At 45.8% G+C, this 27,203-nt stretch overlaps 1 protein-coding gene across 2 annotated transcripts in view; it reads right to left on the bottom strand.

Moving 5' to 3' along the window:
* The window catches only part of ryr2a (ryanodine receptor 2a (cardiac)), a 206,236-nt gene that overhangs the window by 105,377 nt on the left and 73,656 nt on the right, over window positions 1–27,203 (bottom strand). The window contains exons 10-26 of one of the 2 annotated variants that reach the window (XM_063002781.1): window positions 25,409–25,483; window positions 20,544–20,700; window positions 20,156–20,320; window positions 17,446–17,567; window positions 16,634–16,817; window positions 15,165–15,300; window positions 12,996–13,091; window positions 12,297–12,415; window positions 10,738–10,871; window positions 10,130–10,371; window positions 9,845–10,037; window positions 8,579–8,795; window positions 7,765–7,869; window positions 6,493–6,596; window positions 4,526–4,609; window positions 4,066–4,225; window positions 1,155–1,302 (exon numbers count right to left, since the gene is read on the bottom strand). In XM_063002781.1, coding sequence (XP_062858851.1) covers window positions 1,155–1,302; window positions 4,066–4,225; window positions 4,526–4,609; window positions 6,493–6,596; window positions 7,765–7,869; window positions 8,579–8,795; window positions 9,845–10,037; window positions 10,130–10,371; window positions 10,738–10,871; window positions 12,297–12,415; window positions 12,996–13,091; window positions 15,165–15,300; window positions 16,634–16,817; window positions 17,446–17,567; window positions 20,156–20,320; window positions 20,544–20,700; window positions 25,409–25,483 — 2,441 coding nt within the window. Of the gene's footprint in view, window positions 1–1,154; window positions 1,303–4,065; window positions 4,226–4,525; window positions 4,610–6,492; window positions 6,597–7,764; window positions 7,870–8,527; window positions 8,541–8,578; window positions 8,796–9,844; window positions 10,038–10,129; window positions 10,372–10,737; window positions 10,872–12,296; window positions 12,416–12,995; window positions 13,092–15,164; window positions 15,301–16,633; window positions 16,818–17,445; window positions 17,568–20,155; window positions 20,321–20,543; window positions 20,701–25,408; window positions 25,484–27,203 lie in introns of those variants that run through there. The other variant, XM_063002780.1, reaches the window with a different exon arrangement.

The raw sequence follows: 27,203 nt of genomic DNA on the forward strand, positions 1-27,203 counted from the left end.
TTTTCGAACAGAAGACAAGACATCTGATGTCCTGTGGTATCTGGTACCAGAATGTACCAAAAGCAGTTGACTTTCTATTATCAATCCGATGTCTAGTTCTGATGCTTGCGGTCTGTGGCTTGGCCATCTGTCCCTGGGGACCTGTGAGCACCCCTTGCAGTTTCGTAGATAACGGTTCGGGCCTTATCCCAGCCATAACGGTACTTAGATTAGTATCATATCTAAAATAGCTTGTGTAAAAAGGGTTTGTATGTAAATACACCGCATGTAAAACTCAGTCCTTTTATATTACACATAAAATTACTAGCAGTTTAAGGTCAAAATAAAATCTGTAGCTGCACCTTCGGCCCCAGAGTATAAACATCACAGCTGTGTTTTATAGACCCGTAAATCTAAACCTGCTATAAAAGAAAACCACTCGCGTAACTCACTGGGACATGAAATTAAAAAAGAGAAACGGAAGCACTGGTAAAACGTCCACCAGCGATTCACAGGTTGCTTCTGTTTGAACGCATCACATCCACGTTGTAAGGGACTAGACTGCTCTAGATCTTGTAAATGACCAATTACATACATACAACATATATATGCAAAGCAGATGCCAGGTGTGCTAGTGGGTAGCGCTGTTGCCCCAAAGCATGTAGGGCCTGGTTGGATTCCGTGGCTCCGGTTTCCTCCCTCAAGTCCAAAGACATGCAGTCAGGCCAAAAAGAGTTACAAAAAATTGCCCTAAGTGTGACTGTGTCTCTACCATGTGATGGACTGGCAGCCTATCCGGGGTGTTTCCAGCCTTTTGCACAATCAATCAGACCCGCTGCGACCCTGACCAGGATAAGCGGAGGTACGACAGACAATGAATGAATAAAACTGTGTAATTTAGGCCAAATAAGTGGCGTATGTACACGAATGCCCCGTTTTGGAGGCTTTTCTTTATACCTTGTAAACCACAGTGGGACCAGATTGCCAATTCATACCAATTTCATTCATTATTTTATTATATTTCGTTTTGTGTTTTGTTTCGATGCGTTGTTTGCGTTGCCTGGGTCACGATAAAATTCAAAGACAACCTCTGGGTCACTTGAAAAAAGGGAACTTAAAATTGTTGCAACTGGTCCAACTGCAGCGCAGATAAGCAGAATGAATGGATTGCCTACCATGGTCTTGGTCAGGAGCCTCCAGGTTGTATCCGTAGCCCAGCAATGTTCTCACGGCCTCTCGTAGACTGTCTTTGTTGGATTTCTTGGTTCTCTCGTCCAGCAGGACGTAAGGAACCAGGCGTGGATTCCTCTTGTTCTTCACGTCCTTATGTGAGAAAGAAAAAGAGAAAACGTGTGAGAGTGAAACCTGTTGTATTTGTATTATATATGCATCCTGTTACAATTCCGCCAAACCAAGGAGTGTAGCAGAATAACACCTGTCCCCTCTGACCCTCTGGATTGTTAAAGAAAGCTGTACAATGAAGAGTCACATTGTTTCCCTTCACCACTCTTGGTAGTTTCTTAACTAGACAGAAGACGTCACGCCTCAATGAGGAGAAACCTCATTCAGCCATCGCTCCCTCACCGTAGCCAATTGTGTCCAGGCCAAGAGCATTGCTAAGACTCCAACTCAAGAGCTTGAGGTCTCTGCTGTGGTGACCACTTCACCTCTAGAGGTGAAGGAGTGGTGAAGCAACTCATGAGGAACAGTGTGACACATGTAAAACAGTGTATATTATGTGCAAATCAAATCCCCAACGGTGTTGTCAGCTGGTCGGGCGTCTACATGCAGACATGATCGATTATGTCTTGGGGAAAATAGCCAAGGTCCAGCCATGGATTGGTGCTTGTCCGGGCTGTGTTAACAGTGATTTTGGGGAAACCAGACCCACCGCAAACCCCGACTGGGATAAAACGGCAGTAAAACATGAGAGAGTTTATGTTTAAACCAGGGATGCATCAATACCATTTTTTCCCAACCGAGTACAAGTGCAAGTATTTTTGTACTTGCCGATACCGATACTGATACCAATACCTATTTAGAATACCGTTTTTTTTTTTAAACAAAAACACACGTGAGAAGTGACGAGGGGTTTAATGATACCACGTCCAAAAATGCACGTCAACAAGTAGCGAGTTGGAGGTTAATAAATATTTTTGCAATGTTGGTGTTTTGTTGTTATGTTTTGTAGAGAACGATCAGGTCAGAAATACTGTAAAACGTGTGTGTGTGCCGGTGTATTCTGACATAAACTATATTATCCCCCTGTCCCACCTGTTTACACTTCTCTCCTGCGTTTCCCCTCACACCGTATCCTGCGTTCTCATTGGCTGTTCGACATGTCACTCATTCCCAGTCGCACATCACAGATCAGATATCTGACATGCTAGAAAACTCGAGCCAGTCGGATCGTGTTGATGGATAGTTCACACTTAGATATCGAGAGCTGAGTTTTGATCGCCGAGCGAACGCCGAGTTGCTCCCGAGCCGGCAAATCTAGCGCCGACCAGTCGCCGAGCGAAAATCAGAGCAAGAATCGTGTAGTCACTGTGAACCAGGCATAACGCAGCAACGTGCACTAGGCTCACGGTATCGGATGTTTAGTATCGGAGCCTCGTTCGCGAGTACGAGTACAAGTTAATGAGCGCGGTATCGGGCAAATACCCGATACCAGTATCGGTACTCATGCATCTCTAGTTTAAACATTATCGCTAATGATCAAACGAATGGCATACTGGCCTCTAAAACCTCAATGCTCCCCTCTATACCATATATGACGGGTTGTCGTTAGTCCTTCGTAGGGGGTTCTAAAAACCAAATCATATCATTATCTTACTTACACAACAGATATGTTTTAGTAAATGTGATGTAGGCTAATCTTGGAGAGAGAGAGAGAGAGAGAGAGAGAGAGAGAGAGAGAGAGAGAGAGAGAGAGAAAAGCCCTGTAATTAATAAAACGCATAAATAGATTCAAAAGATTCAGCTTAACATTTTCACACTTTTACAAAGTGTCTCACTTATTGTCTGTATGTGTGAAAGTGTGTGTGTGTGTGTGTGTGTGTGTGTGTGTGTGCGTGTGCATTTACAAAAGTAAATGTGCGTTCCATTCATTTCTGCTTCTGAGTGAGGGTCATGGTGGAAACACTGGACTCAAGGCGGAATGACATCAAACAGAGACGCCAATCAGTCACAGTGCATGAAAGAGGGCGAGTGGTCATTAGTGTCGAGAAATCAATCAGGGTTAGGGGTTCGAATCCCGATCATTTTGTACATATGACCATAAAAGGATGCTTCAGCCTGCAAAACTCCTCACAGACGGCGAGCAGACGAGACTCAGCACCGTCCTGCTGTGCAGCCACAAGTGTGTGTATCAGCCAAAACATTAGGGCTGTCAAAACAGCTCTACCCGCTGGGACATGGACGCCACAAGACATCTGAAGGAGTCTAGGATATTACCAGCAGGTCCTTCAACTGGTAGGTGGATTATCACTCTCTAGTGTGTTCTCTTAAAGAACACACAAATACCCGCTGTCCACATGGTCTTGGTGAAAATAGGATCTGTTAGACCAGTCGACCTTTCCTTCTACTGCTTTGACGTCCAAATCTTAGGTCAGAGGAGAGGGACAAGTAACCAAAAGTTTATGGACACCTTGGTATGACACCTTGGTGCTTTCGATGCTGGACAGGAGGGTTTAGAAGGGTACTCTAGGATTTAATATCCTGTGGCATCAATCTTGAGTCTTGGCTGCCCAACAACCTGTCAGCATTTTGTCAGCATCACGGTCCCTCCCAGGACTACTGATGGTGCATATTCACCACAGCTGCTGTTTGGGAGATCCTCAGGTTGGCGCTTGATGTGTGCAGGAGCAGGAAATAGTACAATTAGGGAAGTAGATATGACTAGAACCTATACAGCTGTACGTGAATAGTGAGATACAGAACCCAGCTCTCAGTTTTATCTCTATTCAGCTCTCACACAATCTGTAAATGATCCTAATGGCTTTGTCATCTAGATCAGTGTCTGCATCTGTCCGTCTCCCTCGGTCTTCTTGCCTCATACACACACACATACACAGTCCTACTGACCTGTTGAACCCCATAGGTCCATCCCTGGCGAATGCGGTCCCTTGCCCACACGTTATGTGCGTTCTCTGCCAGTCTGTCCACCATGGCCTCCTGTGTAGAGGCCAGTTTGACGTGGCTCAGGTCCATAGGAGCAGGTTTATAACTGCTGGATAGCTCATATCTGTATGCAAATGATACACAATCAGAATTAGACAGCGCCAGAAGGGTGTTTTCACATTCGGATATTTTTCATGTCATTTTACATCATCCTATGCACCCCTGAGAAGAAGGCATGTCTAAATACTTAGATTCCTAAAAATGCTGCCTACCGAGGTGCCTTAATAAGCAACACTGTGCTGTGTCCATTGTGACACAATACTAAGGATAAATGAACCCTGAGCACTTATTAGCTGCTGCTAGGTCTTGTCAACACGGCTAAATGAAACTGTATGGGCAGAAATGCTGACAGTTACGAACTCACTTGGCCGGCAGCTTCAAGTGCTTCACTTTGTCCACCGCTCGTTCGTCTGCCAAGCCGACATGGCAACCCAGTGCCAGCAGAGTCCTGCAGGATGAACGAGACACATGAAATTATTACAGTGAGCTTGTACTGTGTTTTACAAGCCTGATGATGTAGAGCATGGCGGTACTGCGGCGCTATAAAAGCTGATTTGTGAGACCCTAAAACCTTGAGCTGTTTTTTATTTTTAGGTTGGACAGTTTCTAGTTATCGTTTAAGATGAAGCTCTGTGAATGTGGGGTTCTGGTGACTGAGGTTCGCTATATAGGAGGTAGAAGTTGTATAATAGTTTTATAATAATAATGCAATAACACGGTAACAGGTACCAAAGAATCAGTCTTTGCAAGCCAAGATGGGTCGTGACTCACCACTTTGTTCCAAACTTCATTAAAGAATTGTCAATCAGTTAAAAAAAAAAAACATTTCTCAACATAAGGCTTTAATTAATGTAGATCTTTCACCTTCTACCGTACCTAATATTGTAAACAGATTTAAGGAAGCTGGAGGGATCTCCTTTTTTTTCCCTTTTAGCGCGTCCAATTGCCCAAATGCATCACGCTTCCTCTCCACCAATGCCGATCCCTGCTCTGATTGAGGAGAACGAAGCTAACCCACGCCCCCTCCGACACGTGGGCAGCACGCCCTATGCATCTTATCACCTACACTTTGACGAGTGCAGTGCAGCTCAGCATTGTGTACGGAGAGACGCACCCTGAAAGCACTCTTTTCTCATCTCTATGCAGGCACCATCAATCAGCACCAGTCATGAGAGAGAGAGAGACCCCATCCGGCTTAATCCCGCCCATATCTGAACAACAGGCCAATTGCTGTTCATGTGGCCGCTCATGTTCATGTAGCAGGCAGGCAGAGCTGAGATTTGATACGATGTATTCGAGATCCAAGCTCTGGTTCCAGCGTGTGTGTTTACCGCTGCGCCACCTGAGCGGCCCAAGTTTGTTTGTTTATTAGGATTTTAACGTCATGTTTTTACACTTCGGTTACATTCATGACAGGAACGGATACTCATTACACAAGGTTATATCGAACACACAGTCATGGACAATCTAGTGTCTCCAATTCACCTCACTTGCATGTCTTTGGACCGTGGGAGGAAACCAGAGCACCCGGAGTAAACCCACCCAGACAGAGGAAGAACATGCAAACTCCACACAGAAAGGACCCGGACCGCCCCACCTGGGGATCGATCCCAGGACCCTCCTGCTGTGAGGCGACAGTGCTGTGTAGCCCAAGGCCAGAGACCACTGCTGAATATGTGACCTTCGTGCCCTCAGACAGCATTACATGAAAATATACTGTGAATGTAGTCAAAAATAAAAAAGGACCATCTGAACTGTTATCAGCGAAAGGTTCAAGATCTGTCATGGTAAAAAGAACGTGAACGTTCCCGGGCCTTATTCTGCATGCGCTAAAACAGAGTGCCTTTGTACGTGCAGTGTGCATGTGCTTGTCTGGCCTGCCTGCGGTCCATATATAGCACTTCGTAAAGATAGAAATCAGACACTGGCAACCACACACTGCATCACTGCAATTATTTGGGTTTACACAGACATGATTGGCTTTGTCTAAGGGAAGGCGGGTTGAAGGGATTCCTCATTGCTGCTGCAAGTACGGCCTTTGCTGGCTGGTTGATGGTGGATAATGGAGAGCAGTGCGTGACTATCAGTACGTTATACTGATCCCTGTGTGAACTCGTCTAGTGCAGCTGAAATGAAATGATCGGCTAGTACACGTGTTGGAGGGGGCGTGTGTTAGGTTCAGTCAAGGTCAGGGTCTCCAGCAATAAGAAAGAATTGAATATGACTAAATTAGTGGGAATAAGGGAAAATCCATTATTAATATTCTGTACACATTAAAAATTAGCTGAAAGATAAAAAGATATAAAGCATAATGAACATTAGCAAGCGTACTTTAGAGTCTCCAGAGACATCTGCAGGTTGTAGCTGCGCTCCTGTTCTGGAAGTTTGGAGAACTCCACCAGGCACGGGTGCTGCCTCTTATTGTCATCTCTAACCTGCAGGAGAAAACATACAATAGTGCATTATGGGTTAAAAAAGCCTCCCCTAGTATGTAATTCATACCAACCACATTTCTACAATTAAACTATCTTAAAAATTCAATTTCAATTTAAGGCTGTCTGTTACACGAGCCCTTTAGATTACAGAAGGTATACACAGGGGAGGGGTGGATTGGCACCCTTGCAAGCACTATGTCTGGTCATCCATACAATGAAACATGGTGGTGGTAGCATCATGCTACAGGGTGGTTTTCAATAACAGAGACAGTAAGACTAATGAGAATTATTAGTCTATACATCTACAGAAGAAAACCCACATATCTGAAGAGTGGCACTGATGAGGTACGGTTTCTAACCTACAAGTATGCAACCCAAACAACATTGAAATATAGTAGTAAAAATGATCTATGGGTCACCTGACCTAACCATAAAACTGGGCACAAGACTGGAATGCTCTGGACAGAACACTAATCCATTACAAGTCTTTGGGCCAGTGGACAGACCTAAGACATGGGTAGATGTATTATTATTATTATTATAATTATTATTATATTCCCTATGTTATGTTCTCCCTGAGCATGGAATGAGCAAGCAAAAGCAAAACTCAAAGCCAGGTCCAGCCAACCGATGGTGTGCGGTACCCACTATCAGCTGTACCGCTGTGTGACACTTTAAAATGTTGAAACATTTGCCAAACATGGCTGAATTTAACAACATTGTGTGTTTTACTATTGATTAAACTGATTACTTTATTATTTAATTTATTAATTAAAGATAAAGCATTCAGCTGCTCAAACTGCACCTTCATTGTCCAATACTGCTACGCTTTGGATAATAGCAGACTAAAAACCACTTTCTATTAGCTTCCGTAAAAGATTAAGAGGACAGAATCAATCACACGTGTGTTAGCGCGTAATCCCTGTAATTACACAGCAAAAGAAGACTGGAGGCTGTTATTGGTGCAGGGGTTGAGGGAAGAAATCTATTTTAATGCCAATGTTTTGAACTGGGATGTTCAATAAAATCATGGCCAGACGTACACATACTTTTGGCCACATAGTCTATGTTATTGTAGTTTTAGATTATGAAAAATATATATATATATTTTTAATTAGGAGGCATTTAAAAAATACATTTTTGGCTATCCTTTTTTTTGTGAACTTACCGCTCCATAGGTCCAGCCCAGCTCGATCTTGTTCATGACCCAGAGCTCGTGAATGTTTTCTGCCAGCTTCTCTCGGATTCGTTCAAGGTGAGGCGGCAAAACGATCTAATAAACACATGCAGAAAACACAATTTTAATTTAGGTTGATGGTGACCAGGTGAGTGTAGGTGTGACAGGATGAGTGTAGGCATGGCCGGGTGAGTGTGGGTGTGTGTACCTGGCTGGTATGTACAGGTTCAGGTGTGGCCGGGTGAGTGTGGGTGTGTGTGTGTACCTGGCTGGTATGTACAGGTGTAGGTGTGCCCGGGTGAGTGTAGGTGTGTGTGTACCTGGCTGGTATCTACAGGTGTAGGTGTGCCCGGGTGAGTGTAGGTGTGTGTACCTGGCTGGTATGTACAGGTGTAGGTGTGGCCGGGTGAGTGTAGGTGTGTGTGTACCTGGCTGGTATCTACAGGTGTAGGTGTGCCCGGGTGAGTGTAGGTGTGTGTACCTGGCTGGTATGTACAGGTGTAGGTGTGGACGGGTGAGTGTAGGTGTGTGTACCTGGTTGGTATGTACAGGTGTAGGTGTGGACGTGTGAGTGTAGGTGTGTGTGTACCTGGCTGGTATCTACAGATGTTGGTGTAACCAGGTGAGTGTAGGTGTGTGTTTGTACCTGGCTGGTATGTACAGGTGTAGGTGTGGCCGGGTGAGTGAGGGTGTGTGTACCTGCCTGGTATCTACAGGCGTAGGTGTGGCCGGGTGAGTGTAGGTGTGTGTGTACCTGGCTGGTATCTACGGGTGTAGGTGTGGCCGAGTGAGGGTGTGTGTGTACCTGGCTGGTATCTACGGGTGTAGGTGTGAATGCAGCCTGTGACAGGGTGAGCGTAGGTCCCAGCAGGTCTCGGGTCACCCCGTGATCATGTTTGTACTCCTGGTTGTGTTCCACTCTGAGCTTCTCTCGTGGCAGGACCGCCTCGAAACATGGTGCGTAGCCCACCGGAGGGAGGAACTTAAATTCTCCATGACGACCGCCCAATAGAAAGCGCACTCTGCACAAGATCAAAGGAAAACACACGGGTAAAATATTAATGTAGTGTTTTTCACATTGGTGTAGTTTCTATACAGTGTCTATTCTAATACATAATCAGCAAAAATATGTGGACACTCCTTCATGTCTCAAAAAAGATCATCTGTGTTTCATTTAATTAATCTGAAGTGATCCAGAAACAGGCTTAACCATCATGCTTACATGTTGGTTACATGTAATAGTACACCTTGAAGACAAAAGTATTGGGACACCTGATAAGCTTGTTGGACAACCCATTCCAAAACAATGGACATTTACATTAAATTGCTCCCTCTAAACCTAACCCTAACTCTAACCCTAACCCTAACCCTAACCCTAACCCTAACCTTTTCCCTTTGTAGCGTTAATATCGCCCACTGTTCTGGTAAGCCTCTCTCAAAGACTGGAGTGTGTCTGTTGGAATTTGTGCCTATTCAGTCAACAGTTGGGTCACAACATATGCAGATCAACACATGAACAACGATTGACCTGTTGTTCAGACAGGGGTGGGATTAAGCCGGATGAGGACTCTCTCTCAGACTGGTGCGATTACGACCTCTGCTGGCTGGTTGGTGGCGCCTGCAGATGGGAGATGGGAAAGGAGTGTGGTAGAGGGTGTGGCTCTCCATACACAGCGCTTTACTGCACTGCACTCGTCAAGTGTAGGTGATAAGATGTTCGATTGCTGTGCACGTTTCGGATGGCCTCCAAATTTTCCAGATCTCACTTTGATCAAGCATCTGTAGGATGTGATGGACAAACAATGAGGCCATGGAGGCATCACCCCACAACATATAGGACTTAAAGCTTGGTGCCAGAACACCTTCAGAGTTTATGTGGAGTCCATGCCTGGATGAGCAGAGCTGGAGGGTGACCTATACAACATTAGGCAGGTGGTTTTAATGCTATGGCCGATCATTCTTAATTGAACTGCATACTCCAAAAGCAGGTCATTATAGTTATTACACTGTTATTAGACAGGTTATACCATTTTGGGCTGACTGGATATATAACAAAGCAATGTCCACTCACTTAACTCCAGCAGAGAAGCTGACGACAGGGAAGAACAGGCAGTCGGTGTTGAAGTTCTCGAACATGCCCTGAACGGGCTGGCCGTTGATTCGAAACGAGATGCTGGGAGCGCTGAGGTCCAGGCAGCAGCTTATTACGTCGTCGGCACACAGCAGGTGCTGATTGGGGGAGCTGACCGTCCGAGCTATACAGCCTGCAGACCAGTGGATTATCACTTTATCATTTATGTGGTTTATGATTAAAATAAATAAATAAATAAAATAGGACAGTGATGGAAGCTGTTACCTGACCACAGGTGTAGTCCGTCAAAACCGTAGGAATTAAGATCGTCCCCGACCCCGTTGCCCCCCCAGCCCTCGCCTCCTCCCGGGTAGGGTGAGTACCCGGGCGTTGACGCCCAGCCCACCCTCAGATGAGTCGCCTCTGGAGTCACGAACGGTTCCACGTGGTCCACGATCAGCTCGTAATACCACTTCTTGTACTGCGCCGAGCCTTCGTTCACTCCCAGAAAGATGTTTGGCCTCATGCTGTCGAACATACGAGGCCACAGCATGACTAAATGAAAATTGTCATGGGGTACAAGGACTGATAGGGGACATGGGGTACAAGTGAACATGACTGTGCCTTGAACCTTCTGAAAGCCTCACTATCTGTAGTGAGGACTCCTTCTATGGGAGTCTATTATTTAATGTCATAATTTAATATAAGTAAATTAAATGATTAACACCTAGACTGGGGTAAAATACAGAGAAGGATCCTAGTAATGTAAATGCTGAGGTATTAGCTTGTTGCCTTCAAGAATGACCCTGCTTGGGCTGGTCTGACTGCAACTGAATGGACAGCAGCCCTGGATTCTTAGGAGAACAGGGTGTGTAGGCGAAGCCCTTGTGTACCTGCTGATGTAGTTGACCAGACGAGTCTGCAGTAACAGGTCTCTCCCTGGCAGCAGGTTATCGCAGATCAGGTGCTGGTTGGAGCGAACGGCCACACCGTGACACACACATAGAGAACACAGCACGTCCAGGACCTGGGTAAAGACACACGTGGTAGAGCGGACCTGGACATTAATGGGTCTGCACAGAGATTCATTTGCATACAGGAATGAAACATACTTACTAAGCAGTTTGTTAGGAACACCTATTTGGTATATACATTCATGGGTTATTTTATAAGCCACACTTACCATACAGATCAGCTTTGTGGGTATACGATTACTAGCTGTAGCGCATCTGTTGCTCTGCAGACCTCTATAAGACCCTCCACTGATTAAATTATTTTTGCAGTATTGCAAAGACAGTAACAAGGTAGTGATTTTGTTTTGAAGTGTAGGATGTGCAGCAGTGTTGTTGGGGTTTTTAAATCCAGTTATTCTCCTGTTAATCTTCCTGCACTGAAAATCCCAACAACATTGCTGCACCTACTACACTCATACTAGAACAACACCGTGTTAATGTAATTCCAGTGCTGAAAATAGACCATTACATATGTAATACTGTATAATATAAATATAATAAATTATATAAATAATATATATCATTTATCCCTTTGCAATGGGGGGATAAATGTGGTACATGGTACAAAATTTTACCCCAAATTTTTATGTTTCTGTATGGGTTTTCTCAAGGTACTTCTTTTAAAAGTATGCAGTAGGTGTATTGGCTACTTTAAACTGTTTATTAGTGTGGGTGTCTAATGTACTGCCATAGTTCTTGGTGTATTCCAGCCTCAGATCCGGTGTTTCCGAGTAGGCTACGGATCTACTGCGACCCTGACCAGAATGAAACGGCTGCTGAAGGAAAATAAATGAATGGTGGATCAAATCTAGGCGACATGTCAAACTTCTGGCAAATTGATTATAATAATATTAAGATGAAGGAGAACAGGCCACTCAGGTGGCGCAGTGGTAAAAACACACTCTAGCACACCGGAGATGGGATCTCGAATACATCGTATCGAATCTCAGCTCTGCCATCCGGCTGGGCTGAGCGGCCACATGAACGACGATTGGTCTGTTGTTCGTATATGGGTGGGGTAGTAGTAAGCCGGATAGGGTCTCCTCGTAACTGATGCAACTATGACCTCTGCTGGCTGATTGATGGCACCTGCACAGGGGCGGGGAAGGAGTGCGTTGATCAGGGTGTGTCTCTCCGTACACAGGGCTGATCCGCATTAGGACTCGCCTAGTACAGGTGAAAAGATGCATATTTTGTGTATAATGAAATTTAGTGTACCACTAATAATAAAGACAATAAAGATAAAAAAAAGGTAAAAGGTAAAAAAATTTACATGATTTAACATTTAACATTTACAAAGGATGAACAAGCACAACTGAAGAATGGATTGCAATAAATAAATAAACTAAATTATGGGTATAAATGATATTAATAATAATACTTCTGCCAACTGTCCAGCCGTTATATGGATAGTTAACAAATATCAGAGAGTTTCTGACCTTATGGTTGCGTCCATGCTTATCCAGCAGGGAAATGATGGATCTGATGTGCCCCTCCTTGATGATGTTTAGGGCTTCGGGGCTCTCCACCAGCACACAGTGCAGCACTTCCAGGATACCTGCAGTGTAATGTTAATCCACAAATTAGTTCTTTATACAGCAATAATACAACAACAGCTGCACAGTACATGGTTATTATGGGTGTGTCTGAGAACCTAGTCATCGTACACGCTCCTGAGAAGAAGGCATGTCTAAATTCTTAGATCTCAGATACCTTAAAATGATGCGGGAGGTCATAATTGCAGCAGTTATGAGAAATCCCTACGGCCCTCCCTCCCCCAGGCCAGCCAAGCATTGTCCTTGAGGAACCTGGCCGACCTTTAGATTCAAACACACAAGTGTCCTCACGGGTGGTACAGTATGTAGCCAGGCATCTGCATTGACATGATTGGCTGATGCCTGGGGAAAGGGGAGGTGGTCAAAACTGCGTAACCGTCGTGAGGTGCAATGTCAGCAATTTCTTAAGTCCTTAAGGGTGTTGTGTCAGAAAAGGCATCCCGCAAGTCTGATATGTGGACCAGATCCATTGCGGATCCAAGTGCCACAGCAGTCGAACCACAGCAGAGCCCACCACCACAGAGCATAGCATGACTCTACATACACGACAACCAACCTCATGATGGTAAATCCATCGCATACCTGACGAGGCCTCCAGTCTCTCCAGGCGACTGATCAGCCAATCCAGTGAGCAGGAAAACTGAGCACAGTTCTTCCTGTTGCCCCTGATCAGAGCAGCTACAGAGACAGAAGGAAAAAAAACAGACAGAACGAGAGAGATCAACAACTGACCACTTAAGATCTTCAACATTTAATGACCACTTGTGTGAAGGACTCCAAGCTGCCTGTTACTGCACATCCTTCACACTACATACTCAGAAAAAGCAGAGGGCAACTAGATTATAATTAATGAGGTTATTAAACAAGACATGATGGCACTTGTAGTGGCTGGTGGAGTGGATGCCACATAGTAACATGGGTACTGGAAACGTGGGCGCTACTCTTGCCTCTGATCACTGTCTGTGAGACGCTTTGCAAGTTCGTTCACCCTACGCCCATGGTCACCTTCTAAAAACATACAGACTGGCTGCTCTAAATTACCCCTAGGTGTTTGTTTTTAATGCATTTTCTCCCCTTTTTCTCCCCCTTTAGCGTGTCCAATTGCATCGTGCTTCCTCTCTGCCTATGCCGATCCCTGCTCTGACCGAGGAGATCGAAGCTAACCCACGCCCCCCCCGCCACGTGGGCAGCAAGCCGCATGCATCTTATCGCCCGCACACTGACGAGTGTTGTGCCACCTAGCGTTGCGTACGGAGAGACACACCCTAAGAGCACTCCTTCCCCGTCTCTGTGCAGGCGCCTCTAATCAGCCGGCAGATAGTCCCGCCCGACCCATATCCGGCTTAGTCCCGCCCATCTGAACAACCGGACCAAACGTTGTTCATGTGGCCGCTCGAACTTCAGCCGGCAAAGCAGAGCCGAGATTCGATACGATGTATTCGAGATCCCAGCTCTGGTTGCAGCGTGTGTTTTTACTTTAACGTTTTAACATCATGGACAATTTAGTATCTCCAATTCACCTCACTTGCACGCCTTTGGACTGTGGGAGGAAACCGGAGCACCCGGAGTAAACCCACGCAGACACGGGGAGAACCCACTTTGCCACCGCGCCGCCCCGTCCCTAGGTGTAAGTTGGTAACTAAATATGTAATGCAGTGGCACCCTGTTCTGTTGCGCCCCTTGTGTTTTTGGGTGGTGTCAGACCATTAGCAACCCTAATCAGGACAAAGTGGCGTCTTTGTGTTAAACAGATTCTGAATGTCTGTAATGTCTGTAATGTTTGTATGTATAGGGGAAACTACATGTCAAATAAGTGATATACTGAAGTGGACACAATACAGTCAGATTTTCATTTTACCACCACTTAATGCTGGTCTTTTGAGTCGTGCCTGCAGTAGGATGGACAGCAGGAATAGTTCTGGATAACTTTGCATCCCAAATGGTGTCATTTCTTCGTTCGCTTGCCGAATATTACACTGTAGGATTGCTGCACCTTACTCGGCACTGCCAACAGTAGGCTGGATGGCCGCCAAACTGTATGCACCAGTACATGCACTCAGGAAGCTAAGTACAAGCACTTATGGCTGAGAAGCAATAATCACGCTCCTCTGCTCTAGTGGCCAAAACAAAGTTGCTAACACTCTTGCTTCCCACATATCGCGATTTGCTAAAAGACCAAAAGGCCACTGGAGTTCCTCCACACTCCATGGTTTGTGCACAGCCACCATCATGATGAGACAGGAAAGAGCCTGAAGTTTAAGGTGTATAATTTATTTTATAGAATTTAATTATTGTAGTAGCCTAGCGGCCTTACTATACCACTATTATAGAGTTTGAATATTAGCAAAGCCACCGACCAGACCGGGCATTCAGACGAGCACAATGGGCCGTGTTTGAGAGAGGGAAGGTCAGACGGGGTCTCTTCCCACTGCCGTCTGGGCGCAAGTGGTAAAGAGAGTCATTGGACTCTGTGCTTTTAAGGCAGTGGTAGTTTAGTGCTTAAGCTACTAGACTATTAATCAGAAAGTCACTGGTCCAAACTCACCACCACCACCACTATTGGGCCCTTGAGTAAGGCCCTTAACCCTCAATCGCCTGCAATGCATTCGGTCACAATGAGTGTGGGCAGTTAAAAAGCCAATGCTGGTGAGAGTGATATTAATTAAGGTCATAATCATGATCACTGTGTGTCCAAGGGAACGCAAATCCACCCACTGGCATGTAAAGGAGCTGAACTGATGTGCTTCTCACCTAGGAGCTCGTAAAGCGAGTTGAGAATATTTTTCCAGGCCTCTCCTGCTTCCCGTCCCGCCGCATCTGCGAAATGAGCAGCGCTGCTGTAGACGTGCAGGCGGTCGATACACTCCAGAACCAGGCTTATCATTCCCTACGACACACACACACACACACACACACACACACACACACGTCATTGCAAACGTATTACATTCAAGAAAACACACAACAAAAGCCCTGGCATACACACTATATGGACAAAAGTATCGGGACACCTACACATTTTACTCACTACAGGAGCTTTTATTCATTCTAAATCTAAATATTAATGGCTATATACACCGACCAGGCATAACATTATGACCACTGACCGGTGAAGTGAATAACATTGATTATCTCTCGATATATTAGGAAGCAAGTGAACATTTTATCCTCAAAGTTGGTGTGTTAAAAGGCCAAATTGTGATGGCTAGACGACTGGGTCAGAGCATCTCCAAAACTGCAGCTCTTGTGGGGTGTTCTCGGTCTGCATGTGGTCCAAGGAAGGAACAGTGGTAAACCGGCGACAGGGTCATGGGCGGCCAAGGCTCACTGATGCACGTGGGGAGCGAAGGCTGACCCGTGTGGTCCGATCCAACAGACGAGCTACTGTTAGAAGTTAATGCTGGTTCTGATAGAAAGGTGTCAGAATACACAATATTAGGAAGGTGGTCATAATGTTATGTCTGATCGGTGTATACATTATATATATTATAAAGTTATTCCCCCTTTTGAAGCTGTAACAGCTTCCACTCTCATAGTAAGGCTTTCTACAAGATTGTGGCGTGTGTCTGCAAATCTGTGTCCATTTATCCTGAAGAGCATTTGTGAGGTCAGACACTGATGGTGGCTCTCCATCTCCGTTGTAGTTCATCCCAAAGGTGTTTGATGGGTTGAGGTGGCTCTGGATATGCTGAAACAGAACAGGACCCTCCCCTAACTGTTCCCACAATGTATTTCCGTCACTGGAACTAAGGGGTCTAGGCCAACCTATGAAAAACAATCCCATAGTATTACACCTCCTCCACCACACCTTACAGTTGGCACAATGCAGTCAGGCAGGTAACGTTCCCCTGGCAATCGCCAAACCAAGACCGGTCCGTCAGACTGCCAGATAGAGAAGCGTCACTCTATTTGTCACTCTGCAGACCACATTTCCACTGCTCCAGAGTCCAGCGATGGCATGCTTTACACCCTCAATTCAACGTTTGGCATTGTGCTTGGTTGTGTAAAGCTTGCATGCAACTACTCAACCATGAAGCTCTCGGCGCACAGTCTTTGTGCTGATGTTAATGCCAGAGGAGGTTTGGAACTCTGTAGTTACTGAGTCAGCAGATCACTGACCGCGTTCTACAACTTTACATGGTCTGACCCTTCGTGGCTGAGTTCCTGTGGTTCCTAAGCGCTTCAACTTCTATTCCTCATTGGCTGTATTTGAAACGAACCTCCTCCTGAAACAGGTTCTGTCGGTTCTTCAGCGCTCGGAGTCGGTTCTGCTTGTCCTCGTGCTCTAGGTGCTCGTCGGGTGGCTGGAAGTAGCCGATCAGATCCTGCAGACTCAGGCTGACCGATTCGATCGGCAGATCGAGCTTGGAGGTTTTTCCCCTCTTGCTAAGCGTGTCCAAACCCCTGAGGAGACGAGGAGGGGGGGGGGGGGGTGGGGGGGGGTGCAAAGAGAGGAATAAAGAAAGACAAAGAGGCACTAAGTGAAACCTCTATTACTGCATGATATAAGAGTTTTATCGGAATAGACAGGGCAGGACCGAGTGTGACTGGTTGCCTGATAGAATGTTTTTCTGCTCGGTTCAGTTACTGGTTTAATCAGGTTGACGTGGAGGAAAAGCCTCGAGCTGCTGGATATGATTTAGTTACAGTTACAGCCCAATATATTTCAAATTGAATGAGTTTTTAAACAGGCTAAATACAGTAAAACCGGAGTATCTGGCAACCCGGGGGCAAGAAAATGCTGAATTGGTTCACTTTTTACCTCTGCGAAGTAGCTACATTTACATTTACATTTTCGGCAGACTTACAGTACTGTGACAGTATCCAATCTAAGCAATTGATGATTAAGGGCCTTGCCCAAGGGCCCAACAGTGGCAACCTGGCAGTGGAGAGGCTTGAACCGGCAACCTTCTAATTACCGGACCAGTACCTTAACCACTAGGCTACAACTAACTACAGATGACCTAGTTATGAGGAATGCTGCATCTAGTGGATCGAACACTGTGTGTGTGTGTGTGTGTGTGTGTGATACCTAATGAAGCGGTTGAACAGGAACACCGTACTGCGGATGACTCTGGCCGTGCGGGATTCTTCGTGTTGGGATCGAGAGAGGGTCAGACCATCATCCATGTGACCCTCGTGATGCATTATAGCCTAATGGCACAAGAAACAGTATATGAGCTTTAGATTCACTTTTACACACACACACACACACAAAACTGCCTGTGCCTGAGGGAGGGAGGGTCGATAGCGTTTCTCCTTATTGTGGCTGCAATAAAAACTGAAAAGAATAAGAGCAAAGAATCACTTTTACTGCAGCACTGATATACAGTACATACACTATATGGTCAAAAGTTTGTGGACGGTTTGTGGACAAAACAAGGTAGGCAATGTAGGCTTACAATGTACACTTAGAACTGGGCAGTGTATCCCATTCGTCATGGCAGATCCTTTCAGGCTCTGTCAGATACGCTGGCAAGAATCTGTGACTTGCCATCGTCAAGTCTCTCCACAGATGTTTAATGGGGTTTAGGACCGGCTTTGCTTTGCCACCTAAAGACATTTATAGACCAGCACTTTAGCCCCTCCAGTGTTGTTTTGGCTGTATGCTTCAGGTCATTGCAGTGTTTTGAGTTGTCCTTCTGGAGGAGGTTTAGAAAGTTTTCTTTAAAGATAAGATGATTCTGTATTTGGCTTCATTAATTTGTCAATGCATTCTAACTAGCCTTCCACTAAGAAGCACCCTATAGCATGATGCTGCCACCAGCATGTTTCATGTCCACACAAAACATCACACAAGCAAAAAGCATTGAACAGTAAATCCAACAAAAATCCAAATCCCACAGGGTTAGAATAAGCACCAGTGAAAATGACAACAGCATAAAAATGCACTTTTTTTTTTACACTGGAGACCCTTTCTGACACAACCCCTCTATTTATCTGGGCTTGGGACCTGCACTGAGAGCGCACTGACAAATGCACTTGCCAAAGGCTAGGCTGGAACCACACCCCCCACCACCACATTGGTTCCTGCATTAATGTAGATGACATGTGTCACATTGATGGCTCTGCATTGGATCTGGACTTTGCTACTGGACAAGGCATCTACCAAAAATGACTTCGCCACACACTCACCTATCGAACACTTAGTGCTTACTGTACTGTGAAATATAGTGCTTCCACACACACACACACACACACATTAGTGCCCACATCACTGACAGGGCTTTGCCATCTGTCTCTCTGCGGTTGTGTGTGTGTGTGTGTGTGTGTGTGTGTGTGTGTGTGTGTGTGTGTGTGTGTGTGTGTGAGTGAGCCCATTCGCTCCTGCCTGCCAGCAACCCAGGAGTAATGAATATAAGTGTTTTAAATCTTCCTAATGAGACTCTCGCTCTAAATCAGCTCAGGACAATCTCATACGAATGAAATCATTAAACTAAGCTAATAGTGCCGCTGAAGTCACATCCATCCTTGTTAGCCAGTCAAAACACGCTCCCGCTACCACCTTTTAAACGCCTCGACACCCTTTAAAAGACCGGTGTTTGGTTAGAGATGTCGGGCTACGTGGCTACCTGCACTGACCGATTCACGGTTGGATAGATCTGATTACATTTCCGAAGCACTAGGGATGTAAAAACATGCATGTTAGTGTAAAGGGTCCTGATTGGATCCTTGCTGTGAATCAAGTATGGCTTTAACGACCCAATGCAGCAGATACGAACACCACAGCAGATGGACACGCTCGACTGGCGCGGCGGTCTATCCACATTCAAATATCAGTGGTGCTATTGGCTGCTGGTCGAGCGTCTACATATACACGATAGGCTATGTCTGAAAGAGGGTGGGTGTGATGGATTGCCGCCCTGTACAGGGTATTCCTGCCTTGCGCACGGTGTTTGAATGTGTGGATACATTCCTAAAATTTGTAAAGTGTGTGTGTTACAGATTTCACCTACTTTATAGGATACATACACTGATCAGCCATAACATTAGAACCACCTCCTTATTTCTACACTCACTGTCCATTTTATCAGCTCCACTTATCATATAGGAGCACTTTGTAGTTCTACAATTACTGACTGTTGTCCATCTGTTTCTCTACATACTTTTTTAACCTGCTTTTACTTTGTTCTTTAATGGTCAGGACTCTCCAAGGACCACTACAGAGCAGGTATTAATGTGGATGGTGGTGGATCATTCTCAGCACTGCAGTGACACTGACATGGTGGTGGTGTGTTAGTGTGTGTTGTGCTGGTATGAGTGGATCAGACACAGCAGCGCTGCTGGAGTTTTTAAATACCGTGTCCACTCACTGTCCACTCTATTGGACACTCCTACCTAGTCGGTCCACCTTGTAGATGTAAAGTCAGAGACGATCGCTCATCTATTGCTGCTGTTTGAGTCGGTCATCTTGTAGACCTTCATCAGTGGTCACAGGACGCTGCCTATGTGGCGCTGTTGGCTGGATATTTTTGGTTGGTGGACTATTCTCAGCCCAGAAGTGACAGCGCTGCTGTGTCTGATCCACCCATACCAGCACAACACACTAACACACCACCACCATGTCAGTGTCACTGCAGTGCTGAGAATGATCCACCACCCAAATTATACCTGCTCTGTAGTGGTCCTGTGGGGGTCCTGACCATTGAAGAACAGCATGAAAGCAGGTTAAAAAAGTATCTAGAGAAACAGATGGACTACAGTCAGTAATTGTAGAACACACACTGTTAGAACACACTCACCTTCCTCTGCACTCCGCCCATCCGGGCACACTTGGCATCTACTGACTGGTAGGTGAGCCACAGACCAGTGTCCACATGCTGGATGTAGCACACCGAATCACCGTATTTGATATCGGGAACGCCCATTCCGTCCACCTCTTTCCTCAGAGCGAAGTCGAGCTTTTCCTGCGGTTACAACAGAGAGAGGTGATGGTTAGTCACATGGTAAATACACCGCCGGTCACTGGCATGACATTACACACTCATTCATCTACTGACAATTAAGAGAAGTCAGACGACGTACTGGCGCTCAGGTGGCGCAGCGTTAAAAGACAGACCTGATTGGCTATGTCTGAGGGTGGGCGGGCTGAAAGGATTACACCTAAAGTGTTGAGATCTTTGTCCTGACCTTTGATGAGCGGAAGCAGAAGCCGGTGGATTTGACGTCTGCTTTCTCCTTGTCCGTGAGCAGCAGGCCGTTATCATCCAGCAGGCTGAGGTACTTTCCTGTGGTCACGTGACGTAAACGAAACGGCTGACCCCATCGAATGTGACTGCCACTCCAGCTGCAAAATAAACCAGAACCTATTGTGCAATCATTACATACCAATGAGTTCCTTCTTTAAAATGTGTTCATGTTCAGGGTTGCTTGGGACAAATTAGAGTAGCTGATCAACCCACTGCATGTTTTAGGAGGTGGGAGAAAACCGAAGTACCTGAAGGTAAGTTGGGACGGGGCCAAATATTTTATTTTTTGTATTCCCCCACCCTTTAGCGCATCCAATTGTTCAATTTTGCATCGTGCTTCCTCTCTGTTTATGCCGAACCCCCTGACCGAGGAGATCGAAGCTAACCCACATCCCCTCCGAAACATGGGCAGCAGCCGGATGCATTTTTGCCACCCACACATTGATGAGTGTTGTGCCACCTAGCGTCGCATGCAGAGAGACACACCCTAAGGGCACTCCTTCCTCATCTCTGTGCAGGTGCCTCTAATCAGCCGGCAGAGGTCGTAATCGCATTCTGACAGAGAGAGACCCACATCCGGTTCTTTGTCCCGCCCCCCAACTGAGCAACCGGCCAATCATTGCTCATACAGCCACTCAGCCTCGAACCGGTAAAGCAGAGCTGGATTCGATATGATGTACTCAGAATCCAGCTCTGGTTGCAGCGTGTCTTCTTACTGCTGGGCCACCACCTGGGACGGGGTCAAATAAGGTAAAGTTCTGGAACATTCCACAGTAAGCATGTGAATTGGTAATAGGTGAAGGAATTATGGTTGTGTATAGAAGCAGGATGCTCCAGAGGCTTAGTCTGTACAAGCATTAATGGGTTCTGGCTGACCACTTTGTTCCACACAATTTAATGTTTTACCTTCTACTGTACATAATATTGTGAAAATATTAAGGTAATTCGGAGAAATCCAGTCTCTGTAGGGCAAAACCAAAAATCACTTTGGAATGTATGGGACAGCACCGTATGTGAAACAGTCATGCTACTGTGACTGACAGCAACCCGGGCTGAAGAGTGCATCAGACAGCCGTTGTTACTAAACACGGTCCGCCGCTGCATCAAGAAATGCGACCTCAATCTCAATTACACAAAGAGGAAGCCGTAAATCAATTGCATATGGAAACGCCACTAAGCTCATCTGTCATGACATAGGGGTGCATCAGTTCCCATGGCATATATTAAGATGTTAGAGAGACAGATACCGCCATCAATCAGACATCCTGTCCTGAGAAGTCCATGTTTATTTCAGCAAGATGATGCCAGGACAACAGTGTGGCTTCATAGACACAGAGTGCGTGTGCTTGCCTGGCCTGCCTGCAGTCCAGATTTGTCTCCTATTGAAAATGTTTGGGGCATCATGAAGCGGAGAATCCAAAGCAACTTAAAGTACACAGTCTAAGCAGTTGAGGGTTAAGGGCCTTGCTCAAGGGCCCAACAGTGGGGACCTGTCAGTGGTGGGGCTTGAACCAGCAACTTGAACCAGCAACCTTCTGATTACTAGTCCAGTATCTTAACCGCTAGACTACAACTGCCTCTTTAGTTCCCAAACCATTAAAAAGTCCCATTAATAGGAAAGGTGATGGAAGGTGATGGCCCAACAGTGGCGACCTGTCAGTGGTGGGGCTTGAACCAGCAACCTTCTGATTACTAGTCCAGTAAAATAACTGCTAGGCTACAACTGCGTCTTTAGTTCCCAAACCAATAAAACGTCTCATTATTAGGAAAGATGGAACTCAGTCCTAAACACGCCTCTGTCCCAACTTTCTTGAGAGTCACAGATCATAAATCGTTGTTATATAGCATTTACATGTCCCAACTTTTCCAGAAATAAAGTTTTAATATAAAAGCAGTCTGCTGTGCTCGAATATGCTCCAAAATTCTCCCCTAACCTCAAAACATCATTTTGATAAAACACCTCCAGCGGAGCTCGAGAGGGCAAATCCGGTACGAACCCTTCCAGGAAGCAACGGAGCCCGAACGCGCCGTCATGAGTAAATAAAAATAGCGTTCTGTGCTATATTTGAACAAACGGCCCAGCTGAGCGTAAGCAGACTTTTCGGGGACGTGAAAATAGGAGTGTTTACACTTTGCGGGAAGCCGGTCGCTGAGGATTGTGGGAGGAAACTGACCTAATTGGATCCTGTTGAGCTCTGCGGGAATGGTCGAGCAGGGTGAGAACGGTCTGAATTCCACTGCAGCGCTGCTATGTGACTTATTGAGTAGGTGGCGAGTGTGCTGTGCTCGAGTGTGATCCTGCCTTAGACCCAGGGTTGCCAGGTGGCCAGGTGGCACTGTGACTCTGAACAGGATGCGAAGTGTCACACCATCATCCATTACTGTCAGAAGCGTAGTTCTGATTGGACAAAAATAGATTCTGACTTGGGTTTAGTCCCCGATGCATATTGATCCCTGTAGGTATTAGAGGTGTCCGATTTGTCTGTCTTAAGCCGTTGCTGGATGTTGTTAGCAAAATATGGAACAACAGTTAACACAGAATGGTAGGTTCCAACGGCTCACACCCAAACTGTAATGTGACTAGAGCAGTATAAAGGGAGGCCGACAGTTCTGTTCTTTGTTCTTCGGCTAATGTACTGCTGTAAGAACCCACAATTGTGTTTTAATAAATGTTCTTCAATCCAGTCTGTTAGGACTGCCTGACTTATTATCAAAGGGTGTGTCCAAAATCTAGTGAGCTGCCTTCCTGTCTACCCGGGCAGCTATCTAAGTAAAAAGGATTCTAATAAGTCATCGACTTATAAGTCAGGTTATTCGAATGCACTGCTTAGACAGCGATTACAAAAATTTTTGCTCACTAAGCTAACACAGTTAGCATCATGCCATTCAAACCAATGGCTTTTCTGCGTCATGGTCGGGTGAGAGTACGCTGGCGTCCCTTTGTTGACTGCCGCTTCTCCCCATGTCTGAACTGTGTTTGTTGTGTTGTCTTTGTCTATAGTGTTTATGTTTTAAATTAAAGTTTTTGTTTTGGGTTTGGCGTGTTTGTTGCTGCCACGCGGCTGTTCTACTCTGCTGAACCTGGCTGTTAGCACCGCTGCTATCGTGCTCTGCTGAACCTGGCTGTTAGCACCGCTGCTATCGTGCTCTGCTGAACCTGGCTGTTAGCACCGCTGCTATCGTGCTCTGCTGAACCTGGCTGTTAGCACTAAGGCTATTCTACTCTGCCGATCCTGGCTGTTAGCACCGCTGCTGTCGTGCTCTGCTGAACCTGGCTGTTAGCACTGCGGCTATTCTACTCTGCTGATCCTGGCTGTTAGCACTGCGGCTATTCTACTCTGCTGATCCCGGCTGTTAGCACCGCGGCTACTCTACTCTGCTAAACCGGGCTGTTAGCTCCGTGGCTATCGAGCTCTGCGGAACCTGGCTGTTAGCACCGCTGCTATCGTGCTCTGCTGATCCTGGCTGTTAGCACCGCGGCTATTCTACTATGCTGATCCTGGCTGTTAGCACCACGGCTACTCTACTCTGCTGAACCGGGCTGTTAGCTCCGTGGCTATCGTGCTCTGCGGAACCTGGCTGTTAGCACCGCTGCTATCGTGCTCTGCTGATTCTGGCTGTTAGCACCGCGGCTATTCTACTATGCTGATCCTGGCTGTTAGCACCGCGGCTATTCTACTCTACTCGGCTGTATCGGGCTGTTAGCACCGCTGCTATCGTGCTCTGCTGATCCTGGCTGTTAGCACCGCGACTATTCTACTCTCCTGAACCGGGCTGTTAGCTCCGTGGCTATCATGTTCTGCACAAATATTGTTGTTATGCAAACATTTATCTGTTCTTTGTATTATTAATTGTTAAGCGACCTTGGGTTTTGTGAAAGGCGCTATATAAGTGTAACTTATTATTATTATTATTATTATTATTATTAATGGGATAGGGTGGCACAACGCGCTAGCATGTTAACCATCTCCCTCTGTGTACCGATAACAGTTAAATTATCCCTGACGAGCCCGAACTTGTACATATTTGTTATCTTTTTTTGTGAGAAAAGTCGTGCCGCACTGAATGCTGGGATTGCCTTCACCGCTAAGGAAGCATCGGATGCTCACTCGTTCTCTGCTTAAAATACTGTTGAAATTTTAAGATACCTCAGTAGGGAGCATATTATGGCATCTAGGATTTTGAACAGCCTCCTTCTCGGGAGCGCACGTAGGATGACGTAAAATGCTGACACCCCCAAAGTCACCACAATATGGGACACATTACATGGCATAAAGTATCTGGACACCCCTTCTAACTACTGAGTTCAACTGTTTTAGCCAGATACAAATAAACATAAGATTTCTAGCTTCACAGCAACCGTTTGGAAAATATGCTTTTCCTGTGCCCACTTAGCACAAAGCCTGGTTTTTGAAGACAGGGCATGGTGTGAAGAAACGGAATGTCGACTGTGAATGAGTCCTTCCTGTGTGCTCAAAATTGAGCACACATTCCAAAATCTTGTGGAAAGCCTTCCCTGTAGAGTCGAGACCAAGACTACTGAGAACCTGGCCCATGGTTTCTGAGCTCATGGTCAGGTGTCCACATAAACAAATAGGTTACGATGCTGTATTGCACTGCAGAGAACGGCAGCAAGTAGGAGAAACATCTGTAGAACATCCTTCTGTTTGTTAATAGCAGTGGACTGGACAGGGTTGGAGAGGTCACCGCCATCGACGTGAGCACTAAATTTATGATAATAACAAGTCTGTGGTGTGACAGGTAAAGCTCCAGAGAACAGAAAGAGAAGTGAGCTGTTCCACTTACGCCACTCTGAGCGTCTCCAGCCTCCAGAGGGAGCGAGCGTGGGTGGACACTGCTCCCCCCTCGTAGTGCACCGTCCTAAAAAGAGAGGAAAGGGACCAAAGTTAGCAAGCGGAATGCATTTAATATATAATAGCCATGTACACTGATCAGCCATAACATTAAAACCACCTCACTGTCCATTTTATCAGCTCCACTTTCCATATAGGAGCACTTTGTAGTCAATTACTGACAGTCGTCCATCTATTTTTCTGCATACTTTTTAACCTGCTTTCATGCTGTTCTTCAATGGTCAGGACCCCCACAGGACCACCACAGAGAAGGTGGATGATTCTCAGCACTGCAGTGACACTGACATGGTGGTGGTGTGTTAGTGTGTGTTGTGCTGGTATGAGTGGATCAGACACAGCACCTCACTGTCACTGCTGGACTAAGAATAGTCCACCAACCACAAATATCCGGCCAACAGCGCAGCACGGGCAGCGTCCTGTGACCACTGATGAAGGTCTAGAAGATGACCGAATCAAACAGCAGCAATAGATGAGCGATCGTCTCTGACTTTACATCTACAAGGTGGACCGACTAGGTAGGAGTGTCTAATAGAGTGGACACGGTATTTAAAAACTCCAGCAGCGCTGCTGTGTCTGATCCACTCATACCAGCACAACACACACTAACACACCACCACCATGTCAGTATCACTGCAGTGCTGAGAATGATCCACCACCTAAATAATACCTGCTCTGTGGGGGTCCTGACCATTGAAGAACAGCATGAAAGCAGGCTAAAAAAGCATGCAGAGAAACAGATGGACGACAGTCAGTAATTGTAGAACTACAAAGTGCTTCTTTATGGTAAATGGTTTACTGTTATGGCTGATTGGTGTATATATACTGGATTGCACAACGCTCACAGGTTACATAAAGCACTTATCAAGCCGGATAAGGGGATGGTGGTACAATACCAATGGATGTTCCTTTCATTCACTGGCATTTAATTCTTAGGCCTGTAGGCATGAAAGTCAGTCAAGTGAATATTAAAGGCTTAATTTAATGCAAAATAATGAACTCGCATCAGAAATGGAAACGTTTGCCACAGATATGCGAGAGGAACAGGAGGCAGTACAGGTTTTCTGGTTTGTCCTTGGGCAATGGGGCGCACGAATGGTGCAGTGGTCCAATTTTCCAGCCCAACATATTATATGCTTCACATGTTTACAGATTGTTCAAAATGCTAAGACACCAAAAGTTCTTTCAAACATGAACTTTTACCCAAGGATCCGATGGGTGCACACCACTGGGGAGTGAATTAAGGTGAGCATGATGAAAAAACTTCCTATTTCGGCACTTCTTATATAGATATTAGGGCTGCACGATATATCGTTTCAGCATCGTCATCGCGATGTGTGCATGCGCAATAGTCACATCGCAGGTCAATGCAAATTAAATCAAATACGTCATGCTACAACTTTTTTGCTGCTTGACACAAAACGAAAATTCACACCGTGACGCATCTACCAGTGTGTTCGAAAACCTAGTGAGCCGCCTCGCTGTCTTACTGCCTACACATGCAGCTGCCTCAGTAGAGAGGATTCTAATAAGTCATTGACTTTTATAAGGCACGTTATTCGAACGCGCTACTTAGCGATTCCATCGGGTTTCGCGTTTAGCATCTTGCCATTAAAACCAATGGAATGAGGTGGGACAGCGCTAACATGTCAATATAACATCTCGATTCGTGTACAGAAAACTGTTACATTTGCTGACAAGCCCGAAACTTGCAAATAAAACACTCGTTA

This window comes from Trichomycterus rosablanca, chromosome 10 (assembly GCF_030014385.1).
Source record: "Trichomycterus rosablanca isolate fTriRos1 chromosome 10, fTriRos1.hap1, whole genome shotgun sequence".
Classification (NCBI taxonomy): domain Eukaryota; kingdom Metazoa; phylum Chordata; class Actinopteri; order Siluriformes; family Trichomycteridae; genus Trichomycterus; species Trichomycterus rosablanca.